This window comes from Pelobates fuscus, chromosome 6 (assembly GCF_036172605.1).
Source record: "Pelobates fuscus isolate aPelFus1 chromosome 6, aPelFus1.pri, whole genome shotgun sequence".
NCBI classification, from domain to species: Eukaryota; Metazoa; Chordata; class Amphibia; order Anura; family Pelobatidae; genus Pelobates; species Pelobates fuscus.
In genome coordinates, this window is record NC_086322.1 from 103198654 (window position 1) to 103214762 (window position 16109).

Genomic DNA, 16109 nt, shown 5'->3' on the forward strand with positions numbered 1-16109 from the left:
GATTTCTTGGAGTACTGGAACAGTAAAATTGCCAGTGGAAGTAAAAGTAACCAGGAAAGGTTAAAATGCCAGGAATAAGTAAAAAAAATTTAAAGTGCATAGAGAGTGCAATAAAAAGAGGATTGGTACAGTAAAGTAGCCCAAAAACTTTTATTGTTCTAAAATACACACTAAAATACAAAATTAAATAACCATAAACGCGTTTCACCATAAGTGGCTTCTTCAGAATGGGATAAAAGTCATAACCTGGCAGGGGATGTTTAAATAGGGCTGTGGTAATTCGAAAATTGCGCCAAAAATATTTTGGCCAATCAGAAACAGTTTAAAATGAATTTTTATGTTATCTTAAAAAGTGTATAGGATTGATGGTATAAGTTGTATGAGTCCTTATAAATTGATCTAGTGTGAAAACGAGGGTTATAGCAGTGATTTGATATATAATTAATGTGGGTCACGTGAGTCCACGTGGTATATGGGGGCGTGGCGGGAGAGGTGGAACTGACTGATCGCGTCATGTGATCAGTCAGGTGCCGTTGGCCATGATGCAGCTAGCGGCAGGGGAGGGGGAGAGAGCCAACCACGTACTGGGCGTGCGTGGTTGGCGAAAATTAATTAAATACAGTAATTTAGTACATAAAAGCCGATCCTCAATATAGAGGATATCGGCATATGTCATTTAAGGGGGAATCAGTAGTAAATACACTTTTAGTAAATAAATAAATGCAGAAAGAGATTAACAGTTCAGGAATAAAAGTGCTTAAAGGTACACAGAATACATAAGAGAAATATGCATGGAGAGGTGGTGAATATAATCACAGACATAATGAATAAAAGCAAGAAAAGCATGTTGATAAGAGTTATATTGCACCACAGGATAAGAGTATATATAAAAAATTAGATAAAATTAAACAGGTCAAAATCAACATTTAAGCCAGATGGGGTAAGAGTTTTTAAATTAAAAACCCATTCCATCTCAGCTTTACCAATTATATTCTTAATGTTACCACCTCTCCATGGTATTATACATTTTTTTATGCCAATGCATTTGAGGAGTCTTGTGTCATTATTATGTGTACAGAAGTGTTTGGAGACTGTACAGAAGTGCTGTTACTTACCTTTCCTGCAGCTCCCCTGTCTAAATCTTGCAAGTATGAAGCAGGGAGGGGGGGACTACAAAAAAAGTTAAATAATATAAATAAAAATATTAAAATAATAAAAATGCCCTCCCCCCACCCAGTTTACACACACTCTGCATTCATTATATACACACACACACTGCATTCATTATCTACACAAACACACACACTACACACACTGCATTCATTATATATATACACACACACACTCTCTGCATTCATTATATACACACACACTACACAAACACACACACTCTGCCTTCATTATATACACACACTACACAGTGTGTGTTTGTGTAGAGTGTGTATATAATGAATGCAGAGTGTATGTTTGTGTAATGTGTGTATTATATATATATATATATATATATATATATATATATAATGAATGCAAACACACACTCTGCATTCATTATATACACACACTACTCAAACACTGCATTCATTATATACACACACACTACACAAACACTGCATTCATTATATATACACACACACACACTACACAAACACACACACTGTGTAGTATGTGTGTATATAATGAATGCAAACAAACACACTGCATTCATTATATACACACACACTACACAAGCGCGCGCACACACTGTAAATAAATATTCAAAAACAATTTACCTACCGATACCTCAATTAATTTAATTTTATTGGTACCTATTTTTTATTTAGAAATTTACCAGTAGCTGCTGCATTTCCCACCCTAGACTTATACTCTAGTCAATAAGTTTTCCCAGTTTTTTGTGGTAAAATTAGGTACCTCGGCTTATATTCGGGTCGACTTATACTCAAGTATATACGGTATATAGGACAACAAATTTAAACCTCTTTAGTTTAGAAAAATGTTGCCTGAGAGGGGATATGATAACATTATACAAATATATTCGGGGCCAATACAAACCACTGTTTGGAAATCTATTCACAAACCGGACTGTACATAGGACACTAGGTCATGCGTTTAGACTGGAAGAAAGAAAATTTCGTCTAAGGCAAAGGAAAGGTTTTTTTTTACTGTAAGAACAATAAGGATGTGGAATTCTCTGCCTGAAGAAGTGGTTTTATCAGAGTCCATACAGATGTTCAAACAGCAACTACATTGATGCATACTTGCAAAAAAAGAATATTCAAGGATATAATTTTTTTCAATGTAGGGTAATAGCTTCTTGATCCAAAGATAAATCTGACTGCCATTCTGGGGTCAAGAAGGAATTTTGTTCCTAGTTTGTTGCAAAATTGGAAGTGCTTCAAACTGTTTTTTTGCCTTCTTTTGGATCAACAGCAAAAAAATAAATGTGAGGAAGGCTCTATTCAGCTATGTTACTAGATCTATCAAAAACAGAAATACTTGGCACTCCTCCCTTTAACCCCTTAAGGACTAAACTTCTGAAATAAAAGGGAATCATGACATGTCACACATGCCATGTGTCTTTAAGGGGTTAATGAGAAAAAAAAACAAAAAAAAAAAAACTCTTAATGCCTAGGTGCAAAATCCTGCGTTAATCTATAAACAGAAAAGTATAAGGGAAATTATGGAGCACTCTAGGTCTTCAGAATAGTAAAAATATATATATATATATTTTTTGGAAATACAATAAATAATCAATAATTGAAAAATTGACGTTTGGACACTCCTGGGGGTTTTATCAAGATCTTGAAACGATCACTTCCGGGTTGCTCCACCTGGTGCCCGGCAGTTAAGCAGAGCATCAGAAGCCATCGGGCAGGTTTCCGATGCTCTGCCTGTGTGCTGAGTGCCTTGAGGGGCCGAGTAATGAAACTACCAGGGCAACAAAAGTTGCTATTGAAACTGGTCCCTGGAGTTCTGCCTGCCAAGGCCATTTTGGAAAAATAATAGATAACTACAGGGAGCACTTTTAGCACTCTTCGTGAGTCTGCTGAGTTTATGAGTCAGATCGCTACAGTCCGATTACAGTGGCAATGCTCTAATTGCATGAGCATCAGACCAGCAGAGTGTTTTAAGTGTTGCATACCAAACGCTCCACCAAAAGGAATACCAGGTAATTAAAACCTGTCCCAGGTATTCCACCAAAATCAATAGAGACGCAGTCCGTGTGCACACATAAGTGCAGTACAGGAAGAACAAGAAAGAAGGAGGAGAGAAAAAAAAAATGAATCTCCACGCATTGTTCTCTCCATTATCATACTGTGCATGGCTTTGGTATCAGCTACCAAGTATAACTGTAGGTCAGTTATTATGACCGCTTAATGTGTGATCTTAACAGATCTGTAAAGTGGTGGAAATAGCGAAAAGGGACAGAGTCCCCAGTAGAATGTATATTCTGGTTCCATTGGTTTGCATGAGGACTGTCCTACTTTTTCTACGTTAGACCACTTTTCAGAAAACATTTTTTTTTATACATAACCCCATGTTGTGTAATAAACTTACAAAGAAAAAAAAAAAAAAAGACAAAAACCTTCAATGCCAAGTATGTTTTCTCCTTTCTATAGATTTTATATATCTACACAATGGGTGAAAACAAAATTGCAGCCACTAAATATATAGTTTATAATAAATTATTTTGTTTAGATGATACATTATATGAAAATACATTTGTATAAACATATTTACAAGTTGGTTTAAAAAAAATAAAATCTAAAAGAAAAAGAACCTGATGTTAAAGTATAAACAGAGAAATTAAAATATGTTTTTCTGTAGATGCAGTGATATAGATGTGTAATAAACAATTCCTCCTTACAGATAGTGCAAGGTACTGCTCGTTTCCACTTATAGGGTTGGGCCATTTATTTCTTTACGGTTGTGTCAAGCTCATCTAAAGCTTCTAATAAAAGCATGTCTGGTATTTCTGTGTTTACAAGACTACAGTCTATTAGGCTAAGATCTAGAGCATCTGCCAACTCTACATCTTCTGTGGCTTGCAAGAGAACAGCGTCATCTATTCCATTTCCCCAGTCACTCTCGCTTTCTTCTGCTTTGGGAATAGTATGTTGTTCTAAGAGCTGTCCCTCACTGAGAGGCATGTTTAGCATGGTTTCCTTGATATTCCCATTTTCATCCATTGTGAAGAAGGAATCTTCCTTTTCCTGAGTTGTAAAAAAAAAAAAAAAACTGCATATTTTCACCTGCTAATTTACTTTTATAGATACAGACCTTCAAACCGTTCTTACATATGGAAGTTACATTTCAATAACCTGATCAATTCCACTCATTATCAGTAAGATGTCAAGGGATGGATGATGTAGCACTTACCTGCTTTACTACCATGTTAAATAGACATTCAAACACTGTGAATGCCCTTTATTTTGTATATTTATATAGCGCCACATTATTCTGCAGCACTTTGCCATTTTAAAAAGGGTGATTTTATAGCAGATGAGACAAACCATTACAAATTGTAACAGGGACAAGATGTTAATGAGGACCCAGCTCAAACAAACCTATTAGCTTTAAAGTCATAAAGAGACCCACTTACACTTTCATAAACATCTAACACACAGGGAAAGGACCATAATGTGTATTCATATACCACATGGACAGCACAGGGCCTCTGATAAACCAGCCTGACTTTATCGCTGAATGATGTGCCACATGAGATTTCAGGTGTTTAGTAAGCCTCAGCTTATGCCACTCTCTGCTCACTGTAACATCATTCCAACATGGTAACATTTATATTTTGGAAAATGAGAGCACGAGTCCATTTGACATATGTACATAGATTAAGAACCCTTAATTGTTGCCATGCGTGAGTGCATAGACCATAAGTTTGCCTACCTTTGAAGCACACAGCTAATGGTAGCTCTATAATCCCCATGCAACCTGTACATTGTAAGTGGTTTCTCTGCATGGACGTTACATTAAGATATAGTGAGGCAACCCCTTTACATAAAAGAAAAACACAGAATGAGGGAATCTTGCAAAGAGAATGAAGAAGACAGAGGAAAAAGAAGCCCTCATATGTGCAGTCACTCTAAAAAGGCTGGCACCAAAATTGTAAGGACAACTTCGAGTTATTTTGTCTTAAAGAGAACCTGTCTGATCGGAATAATCTTGCTTGTGGGCACAATTCTTCTCACAGGGCAATCCTTTGTGACAGATTCCCTGGTTTCTTGCCAGTGCTTCAAAGTTAAAACAAAGTGACATCAGTCACTCAGTTACTATACTACCCTATGAAGAGAGTGACACGCTTCCTTTTGCAATAACATTGTAATAGTTAATCACGTTACATATGATTTTTAATGTTTTATTTAGTTGTGTGATTTACAGAGGTAAAAACAAACCAAAACAAAATTTTAAAAAAGCAACAAAAACAAACAAACAGTTCAACAAACTATGCCGCCCTACATATCTTGTGAAACACTGAAATATGTCAGCAGATGGAATAGCCCAAAACATGTCTGTGTTAAGAAACTACAGCAGAACTGAATGTGTTTATTTTTTCCTATTGCCTTAATTCTATACAATATTTTTTACTTCTCCACTAAGTACACCAGGAAGTGGGACAATTGTGCAGCATCTGCTCAGTATATGAACCATATATATATATTTTAATGTAAATTTAATTATCACAGCTTCCGGACTGAGGCTCAGGCCATGGCCTGGGAGACATTCGCCTGCACCAAGTGTGTGGCCAGAGAAGGGAGAAATGAGTGGCCTGCAAACTCTTTGTTGCAGGGTCCCATAGAATACATCAGTCCCCAAGTGCCCACTGTGCCAAGGACTACAATGGTGGAGGACAGAGACTTGGCTTGGGGGTGGTTGGTATCCTGGAGAGGCACCGTTCTTTAATAATGAGCATAGTATATTTGTGCGCTTGTCCTGCACTGCTGTGACGTGTTGCTCTTTAAGTAGTAAGGGGGGGGGGGGTCTGTTGGCAGGAGACTGGTATGAAAAAGAAGAAAGACAAAGGGGGGTGGGGGGGTGGAGAGGGGGTATTTTTTTGCAATCTATAATTCCTGGCCAAATGTGCTTGGTATAAGGTCCTTCGGGGCACTGGGATACACCCCAGTTGGTACTCGAGAAAGGCCTTACTTATGTAATAGGCCTTACTCTCTTTTTTGGATAGCAAAAGTATAAGTTGCAGGTGAGAGCAATACCGGTTGCTGTAGTTTGCAGCACTAATAGGGTTATTACAAAGGTTAGCCAGTTTGTGTATGCATGGCTAATCTGTGCACTTTTTATTTTCTTGCATGGATTAGGGACTTATGGCAGGGAGTTAAATGCAAAGTCTGTTCATTTCTTTCAATACAATGTTTTTGTTCCTGGGATACTGTGTTCATAAGTGAAGCTATGCTTGAGAAGGAGAATTAATAGCAAAACAAAAACTATAATTTTATTTGCTATCCATTTTAAATACTCATTCTTGATTATTAAAATGGACTCCTGGATCTAGCAGAAAATGGCTTTAAATGGTTTATCTAAAATGTTGTAACCGTAAAGATTATTACACTGCTTAAGCATCTATTAAATTATTCTGGTTTCAAAACAATCTAAGAAAAAGAAACAAAATCAGTTATTAGCACTCGTATCTTGCGCTGCTCTCAGAAATATGCCGTTTATCATGCTACTTCTCGTTAATATCAAAATGGCCAACCCAGTCAGCCTCACACATGTTGTACAGAAAAGGACAGAACACACAGCAGTGGCAGTTCTAAACAGAATTTGCCATTTCAATATTTTATTTTCAAAGTATCATTTGCAATGACTGCACTGCAAAAAGTAGGAAAGTTGTATGAGGCTGAATTAGCTCTGCTGGTAAAGTGATCACAAAAACCTACGATTATTTTTTAGTAAGTCCAAGAAGTGAAATGTTATAAGAAATACCAGAAGAAGCTCTAAAGCAAGGGTGGGGAACCTTTGGCCCTCCAGATGTTTTGGACTACATCTCCCATAATGCTCTTACAGCCATAATGCTGGCAAAGCATCAAGGGAGATGTAATCCAAAACATCTGGAGGGCCTACAGAAGTGCAAAAAAAATAAATTCTAATTTAAATTCTAATTTCATAATTTTTAACAGAATATGATAAAAGATAAAGTTACTAACCTCTTTAAAAAGTGAAGGCAAGCAAACGTCAGGAGGCAAAGGATAATCTAATATAAAAATTAAAAAAAAGTTACCGGAATGTACATTAACAAAATGAAAATAAACTGCAAAAAGTAACCAATAAACTTCTGATTCTAATAAGTGTGGGGAAAAAATATGCACTTGTATGAAAAGTGTTTATGGTTTTACAATCTGCTTTGCAGGCACGATCGATGTTCATTGGGTACTACTGCGTAAACTAGCACATAACACAGTTTGTGTAACACAGTGCAGTAATCGAAAATTAGACCATGGTAATCAGAATTCTGATTTGCTATAAACTATATATTTTAAACTCATAGAAATGCCTTGAAATTTACACTTACAGTTGGACCTGAAATGTTGAGCTCTGCAAACCGGGTCGTGGCACTTTTGATACCAAACTTCATTCTTCAAGTCTACCAGAAGCCTTGATTATAAAACATATGTATGCATTAGAGACACAGTAGATAATTAAAGGGTAACAAACAAACTCAATCTAGCATAGATGTTTTGGGGGTGTGCAACAAAAACACTGAAACATTGAACAATTACAAATAATATAAATAATGTAAACAAAACAGTAAGTTTGTATGCATGCTTCAGTGTTTCACACATGGTCATCATTTGCATTATATAAACCATAGCAGCAGCAAATTACGTGGTGGTAAGGTTTGCAAAATCTCAAGTAAACCTACTGCGAATTTTGTTAAAGGTGGAATGACACCTCAAGACACAAATAACATTTGGAGTTAATCTCTACATCTGAACACAGTTGTAGTACGATTGTTCAATATTTGTGGATGACTGAAGTTTTCCCTTCTCTTATAATGTTACACAATGTGGAACAAGTTTCGAAGAGTTCAATAGCGAACAGAGGATACTCACATAACATTATTACTTTTGTGGGGTCGGCCTATGTTTTCACACAAGCGGTAATTAATAACATCATAAACAAGCAATTCCTCCAGAAAGAAATAATTCCAAGTCCGTATATCTAGAAAGGGTGGAAAAAACAAAGTAATATATGTAAGGTAATTTATATGAAGCTTCACGCTATCATACAAATTGGACAAAAAGCAAAAAACAAAGTAAACAATGAGAACATTATCATACTTCCTTTAAAGCCGTCTTGTGTTACAAGTGACAGGATAAAATAATCAATTTCCGGGTATGGTGAAAACCGATATCCTTTTAAAATGATGTCTGAAAAAAAAAAAAAAAAACATAACTCATTTTAACAATGTTTTAAAACATATGATAGCAGCTATCTTGTCTCCCAGACTAGGTGTAATCACAAGCGTGAATCAGCACTACTAAGGGACCTGTGAACAAGATTAACACAACAGGACTATTACACCCAAGACCAAACCACCTACCCAACAACTCACATTATTTACAAGTTTAAAGTTGCTAAGAAGACAGAAAATGCTTTAATTCATTTTAAAAAATTAAATGATTACTTCAAGCATCATATCGAGTAGTGCCTGCTGCAGTGGTTATAATGCCATAAATACCCTTGCAACGTATTCCAGTAAAGTGGCAAACCATTTTGCAACTGTTTGCCCTCTTATCTTGAACCCCACCAGGTGGCATGCCTCCTGGCATCCCTGGAACTGCAGAAGCTGGAAGTCAGACCCACCGGCCATTCATTGGATGAGACTGTCAGCTGACCGCACTCAGCCAATGAATGCAACTCTATACAAAGCAATAATCAGCTCCAGCAACAAAGGGCATCAAAGTAAAACAATTTGTACATACACATTCTGGGCACAACGACTACTACAAATCAATGAAATGGTAATGGTGCTTGAAGTAATCATTTAAATGTATAATCTTAAAGAAGTCCTCTCATTTCCAGAGAAGTGACAGCTCCTCATTCCTTCACCCTAGTAAAAACTATTTTGGGATTTACTGAGATGAACAGACCAGCTTAAGCAGGCAAGAAAGTTAATTGTTATCTTCACTGTAATTTGGGGTTTCAAGCCCCTCACCACACCTTGATGCTTCAGGTGTCCAGGCCTTTAAACATAAAAATGTTGTAAATGGACAGTCAGAACTTCCTATAACAGTGCTGTTGTGTGTACTGTGCTTTGAGGGTCATCTAATGAACAGACTTTGTCTAAGTATGATTAGCAAAGTATGGAAGTTAAAATGTAAATAAAGAAAATTATGATTTTTAAAATCCGGTAGCAACAAAAGCTAGTTTTAGCTATTTGGTTTAACAGTTAATAAAGGTCCCTGGCCATTCACAGCCTGGCCCCAACTTGAGGTATGGCTAAGGCGGAGATTACACACATCATTCTAGCTGTACCAATTCATACACACACAATGGGTAGGGTGACAGGCTGAAGGTGGTTAGCTGAATCGCTCAGCCAATCACAGCTATCCATTGAAGCTTTGGCTATTGTACCAGCAGCTAGTCCCCTCTATGATGCCTAGTACAGGCATCATAGAGGGGACTAGCTGCTGGGGAAATGCTTTTAGGATTAAAACATTAACGGGATAAAACAACTTTAGCTTAATGAAGCAGTTTTGGTGTATAGACCATGCCTCTGAGGTCTCACTGCTCAATTCTCTACCATTCAGAAGCTAAATCACTTTTGTTTCTGTTTATGCAGCCCTAGTCACACCTCCCCTGGTTTCATTTTCAATAAAATGTAACTTACTTTAAAGGTTTTTATCTCCTGCTCTGTAAATTGAACTTTAATCACACACAGGAGACTTATGTAGAGTCTAGCAAACTATCAATAGAGCAGGAGATAAGAAATTCTAAATTGAGCAGAAATTGCAATAAACAGTGAGACTGCAGGGGCATGATCTATAAACCAATACTGCTTCAAACTAAAGTTGTTTTGGTGACTATAGTTTCCCTTTAATGAAGCAGTTTTGCTGTATAGATAATGTCCCTGAGGTCTCACTGCTCAAATCTCTGTTTAGTAGTTGAATAACTAGTTTCTATTAATGCAGCCCTAGCCACACCTCTCTTGGCTGTCACACAGCCTCCATGAAAAACTTGTTTAAGTTTCAATCAGATCTTACAGCACAGTGAGTTTACTTTAGAGGTTTTATCTTCTCTTCTGTTATTTGACAGTAGGTGGTCGCAGGCTATAATAGGCTGTTAAAGAAATTCTACATTAAAAAACAACCACACTGGGGAGGGGGTGGGGGTGGAGCCTGACTTCCAAGCGGACTAGACATGCCTGTCAAGAGCCTCTGCGTCTGGGGCCAAGATTCTGGGTTTACTGCCCAACCACCCGATCAGACTAGCTGCAAACAGCAATTTTAGTGACCAGGGTGCGGCACTGCACCCGGGGATACCGAGCTCAAGGTTCTCCATTGCTGAGCTGTTTGAATCGTGACCTGCGGCCTGTAAAGGTGAGAGCTGAGGAGAGATGGCCACTCTCCCGGTTCTCTGGCTGGCGGAGGAACATTCGCAAATCGCTTGAAGCTATATTTGACAGATTCTGGGCCAAGTTGTTAGACCGTGCAAGGCAAGCAAAGGCTACACAATAGCCAACTGGGAGAGAACGGGAAAGCAACAAGATGAGGCCTGAGAAACCTCCTAAGGGCCAAAAGTTATCCCAAGCTCCTACAACAAGCAAATGAGAGCGCACACAACAGCCCAAACCGACAGCATGGAACGCCCACCGTCCCATCCCGAACGGGAAGATCCTGGACCACAAAGGTCTCCAGGCTGATGGCAAAAGGGGCACCCAGTCTTAACATCGCCACACTGTTCCCAAAAGTGAACTGAGCCCATACCTAAAATGTGACCCCCATAGAGGAATCGGATGACTGTCCCACAAAGTAGCTAGTGGTGCTCGCTTTGATGCCCTTGATCCAGATACCAAGCTTCACAGCTGATGCGCCAGTTTGGACGGTCTACCTTTGCAGCTGAACTAACTACCATACCACTATGTACTCTACTGCTCTATGCACTATCTACTGCAATTTACATACCCTAGGATACTGCAGAGCTAGATAAGCTTTAGTTAGATGCAGACTTTGTAAAAGCACCTGCAGAGCCTACCTACCTACAAATTATGTATACCTGTTTACTAGTCTCAGTGATATATGCAGAAGTAGCGGTTCATGCTATATATGAGATAGGGGAAGTATGTGATAGGCATAGTAGCATTAACGTAATTATTTTACATACTCTAGTCTTCTCTGTTACCTAACTGTAATACGTGATGCCCAGCCTGAGGAATGCCGTTGGGGTACCTCAGGTGTGTTTGTAATACTTTTTTGCACGAAAAAAAAAGGGGGGGGGGGGGGGGACAACTAAACAAAACAGAGTAAAATAATCTACTAACACCGTGCAGGACTTATGCACTACCTCCTGCAGTCTGCTATTTGGCTGTTAGTGCCATCACGTATCCCCATATCATTTATCTTTCTGTTCATTGATATAGTTTATGTTACAGCAGTATTTTTATTTTTATTTATAACCAATGTAGTGCTGATGTGGACGGGACAATATAAATAAAAATATTTTTAACAAGTGTTTTTAGTGACTTGGAAGTTCATTTTTTAGATGTTTCAATTTTTATAGAAAATAATACAATTAACACCAAAATGTTTTTTTTAAATCAGTTGATGTAAATCAATATACACAATTAAATAGCTGTCATTTTTAACCCTTTGAAAAAGCCAAAGTCACAGTTCTTCAGAATAAGGAGAAACTACTCCAACATGAATAATTACCTCACTCACGCAAATAAAATACTGGTTTATAGAAAAGGGGTCTGATTAAATTCAGTTAGAAAATTCAAAACAAGAAATAAAAAACAAGGACTGAATATCCCTTTTAAAATACAAACCTAAAACACAGAATAAGATTAAATTAGAAGTTCCCTTTATATGCAATTTTAAACAAGGATGAAAAACAAATAAAGAGAATAATAGCCAAATTTTGGCCGATATTAAGAAGGGACCCTACACTGTTCAATATTCTCCAAGAAAAACAGAAAATTGTGTTTAGAGGAGAAAAAAAGCTTGAAATAAATTTTGTTAAAAAAAAATAAATCATGTAAAGATGTGGACTCTGTCTAGCGTGCAGAAATAGCAAAAGCAGGAAGACACACATAAAAACATTTGAAGACCCACATGATAAAAATAAAGTTTACAAAATTCAAGATATGATAACATGTTTCTCAAAAAGTGTCATATACCTTTTAACTTGCACATGTCACTTACGTTATGTAGGGAGAACAATACGCTCCCTAAATGTAAGAATGAATGAGCATAGAAGAAACATACAAAATGGCTTTCAAAAACACAGTGTCTCTAAACATTTTAAAGAAGTGCATAATAGTGATCCACAATTCTTAAAGTTCAAGGCCATACAGAAAGTGAAATATAACTGGCGAAGAGATGCCAATACTAAATCACTGGGAAAGTGTGAGATGCAATGGATTGTCAATCTCAATACTCTAAGTCCATTAGGCTTGAATGAAGATTTTGAATGATATAATTTTTTTTATAGTCAGTGTTATAAAAGTTATTTTTAATACATTTTTTATATTAAATATATTTTTTATATTTTTAGAATAAGTGTTTTGTTTGTTTCTATAAAGAAATACTTTGCACTTAGAGAGGTTTCATATTTTCAATAAATGTTATGATTTTCAAGAGATGTCTCTAATCGTTTTAAATGTATTTTTTCTCTTTATGCTGATACACATATGTATATATGTGCCTCTGAGAATATTATACAAACGGAGAGACTTTCTATTGCGATATTCGTGTAACCGGATATGAAATATCAAGTCACCCTGCCTAGAGCAATATGGGTAATCTAGGACGAAATACGATCATACGCTACTTCCGCTACAGCTTAACCCCTTAAGGACCAAGCTTCTGGAATAAAAGGGAATCATGACATGTCACACGTCATGTGTCCTTAAGGGGTTAACGAGCGTGTCACAAGTGACAAACCCTCTAATAACAGTGAAGAACGTAAGACGAAGGAGGAACGGAACTGGGAACGACTGAATGTATACCAATTGAAAAAGTCTGCACGGCGAAACACATCTTGGTTGGAAATTTCTGCAAGAAAGGACTTTATTATTTATTGCTTTTACTTTGAGTGTTCGTTTTTATGCTCTGTTTTAAACCCGTTTTTATTTGGGAAACAAATTCCTTTACAAGTTCCACTCTATATCTTTATTTCATCATGCCGGAATCCCAGGTTCCTACAGGGAAGGGTCACCCTACAATTTGACACTACACACAAAGTTAGGAGCCAGTTATATTAACAGGCTCCTAAAAAGGTGAACAAATCTACTGCCAAATTTGATTAGCTCTATTCTTGTGCTTGCACGTGCTGTTGGGGCATTGCAGGCTCAGCTATGTTATTCACATGCACGATAAAAATAAAGATTTACAAAAAATAAACACAGTGTAATAAATGAAGTTTAACCCCTTAAGGACCGAGGACGGTTCAGTACCGTCATCGGCATTTTTGCGTTGCTGACCGGTGACGGTCCTGAACCGTCCCAACGGTCCAATGTACTTACCCGATCGCGGTCGTTCCCCCGGAGACTGCCTGCAGCCCAGACAGTCTCCCCATGGCGGATTAGGACCCCTGTGGCCATGTGATCGCCCAACAGGGCGACCACATGGTCACAATAGGTGTCCATGTGTCTGCCTGCAGGGGGACTGTCTGTGCTGACAGGCAGTCTCCCTGCCAGTGTAAAATCCTAAAAAAAAAAAGTTAACGTTAATAAATAAAAATTATAATTATATATGTGTATGTATGTATATATATATATATATATATATATATATATATATATATATATATATATATATATATATATATATATATATATATATATATATATATATAGATATATATGATATATATATATATATATGATATATAGACGTATATTATATATATATATATATATATATATATAATATACGTCTATATATCATATATATAATGTCATACTAAGTGTATTTTTATATTAATATGTACATATATTAATATAAAAATACACTTATAATTAAATTACACACGTATATATATAATAACTATATATTGTATATATAATTATAAAATACAAATAATAAGTAATTTAAATTAAATAAAAAAATGTAAAAATAATAATAAAAATAAAAAATAAAAAAATATTTTTCTATATGAAATTTTATTCTAACTGTATTTTGATATTAATATATATTTATATCAATATCAAAATACACTTAGAATGAAATTGTATATATATATCTATGTATATATAAATAAATAAAAAGAATACGAAATATACATATGTCCATATACAAAATTACATAAATAATTATATAAATATACACGTAGACTTCAAATGTATAAATGTGCATATATATTTAAATTCTACATGTGTATTTATGTAATATTTTTACATAATTAAGTAATTTTATTGATTGCAATTTAAGGGACCTGCCTACCAACCCAGGTCGAAAGTCCAGAGAATTTAATTTGTTAGCACTGTATTTTACCCTGTAACGTTCTACGACACCCTAAAACCTGTACATGGGGTGTACTGTTTTACTCAGGAGACTTCGCTGAACACAAATATTAGTGATTCAAAACAGTAAATCATATCACAGCGATGATTTTCACACACAAATAGCACTTTTACTGATTATATAATTGTTGTGATACATTTTCCAGTTTTGAAACACTAATATTTGTGTTCAGCAAAGTCTCCTGAGTAGAACAGGACCCCCCATGTACAGGTTTTATAGCGTTTTTGAAAGTTACAGGGTCAAATATATGGGTCAAATATTTTTACATTGAAAATGGACAGGTTGGTTACGTTGCCTTTGAGAGCTTATGGTAGCCGAGGAATGAGAATTACCCCCATGATGGCATACCATTTGCAAAAGAAGACAACCCAATGTATTGCAAATGGTGTATGTCCAGTCTTTTTTAGTAGCCACTTAGTCACAAACACTGGCCAAAATTAGCGTTCAATTTAGTTTTTTACTTTTTTCACACACAAACAAATATGAACGCTAACTTTGGCCAGTGTTTGCGACTAAGTGGCTACTAAAAAAGTCTGGACATACCCCATATTGAATACCTTGGGTTGTCTACTTTAAAAAAAAATATGTACATGTGGGGTGTTATTTAGCAATTTATGACAGATAATAGTGTTACAATGTCACTATTGATACATTTTAAAAATGTATGTTTTGAAACCGCAATATCCTACTTGCACTTATAGCCCTATAACATGCAAAAAAATAGCAAAAAGCATGTAAACACTGGGTATTTTTAAACTCAGGACAACATTTTGAATCTATTTAGCAGTTTTTTTCATTCGCTTTTGTAGAGGAGTAAAAGATTTTTCACATAAAAGTCAAAAAACGTGTATTTTTTTCAATTTTTCATCATATTTTTTCATTTTTTTTTTTTTATTAAATTACATGAGATTATATAAATAATGGTATGTAAAGAAAGCCCCTTTTGTCCTGAAAAAAACAATATATAATTTGTATGGGAACAGTAAATGAGAGAGCGGAAAACGACAGCTAAACACAAACACCACAAAAGTGTCAAAAAGATGCCTGGTCGCAAATGTACAACATCGCAAAAACAGTCCGGTCCTTAAGGGGTTAAACATTGCTCTCTCTTTACAGGTGAGCATAGAGAAGGAGCATGAATTGTGTTGCTAGGGCTACATCCACAATGTGATTTCACTCCTAAATAGATGAGAATCAGACTGCAGGGGCATTTTCCATTTAACAAAACTGCTTCATGGGGGGCGGGGCCTGACTGCAGAGCAGAGCAGACGCATGTTGCTGCTGCTCCCGCATGTAACCCCACATAGTGCCGATTCCTGCTGAGCAGAGGCTGTGACCCGACTTCTTGTGGCTATCAAGCGATGGGAGATACCGAGACCTGAGAGATGACACCACACA

General features: G+C 36.4%; 1 protein-coding gene across 2 annotated transcripts in view; it reads right to left on the minus strand.

Moving 5' to 3' along the window:
* Positions 1 to 3814: 3814 nt before the first annotated feature.
* The window catches only part of PRIMPOL (primase and DNA directed polymerase), a 44797-nt gene continuing 32502 nt past the window's right edge, over positions 3815 to 16109 (minus strand). For both annotated transcript variants that reach the window (XM_063459998.1, XM_063459999.1), the window contains exons 9-13: positions 8304 to 8393; positions 8076 to 8184; positions 7535 to 7617; positions 7170 to 7216; positions 3815 to 4211 (exon numbers count right to left, since the gene is read on the minus strand). In XM_063459998.1, coding sequence (XP_063316068.1) covers positions 3912 to 4211; positions 7170 to 7216; positions 7535 to 7617; positions 8076 to 8184; positions 8304 to 8393 — 629 coding nt within the window. In that variant the 3' untranslated portion in view covers positions 3815 to 3911. The remainder of the gene's footprint in view (positions 4212 to 7169; positions 7217 to 7534; positions 7618 to 8075; positions 8185 to 8303; positions 8394 to 16109) is intronic.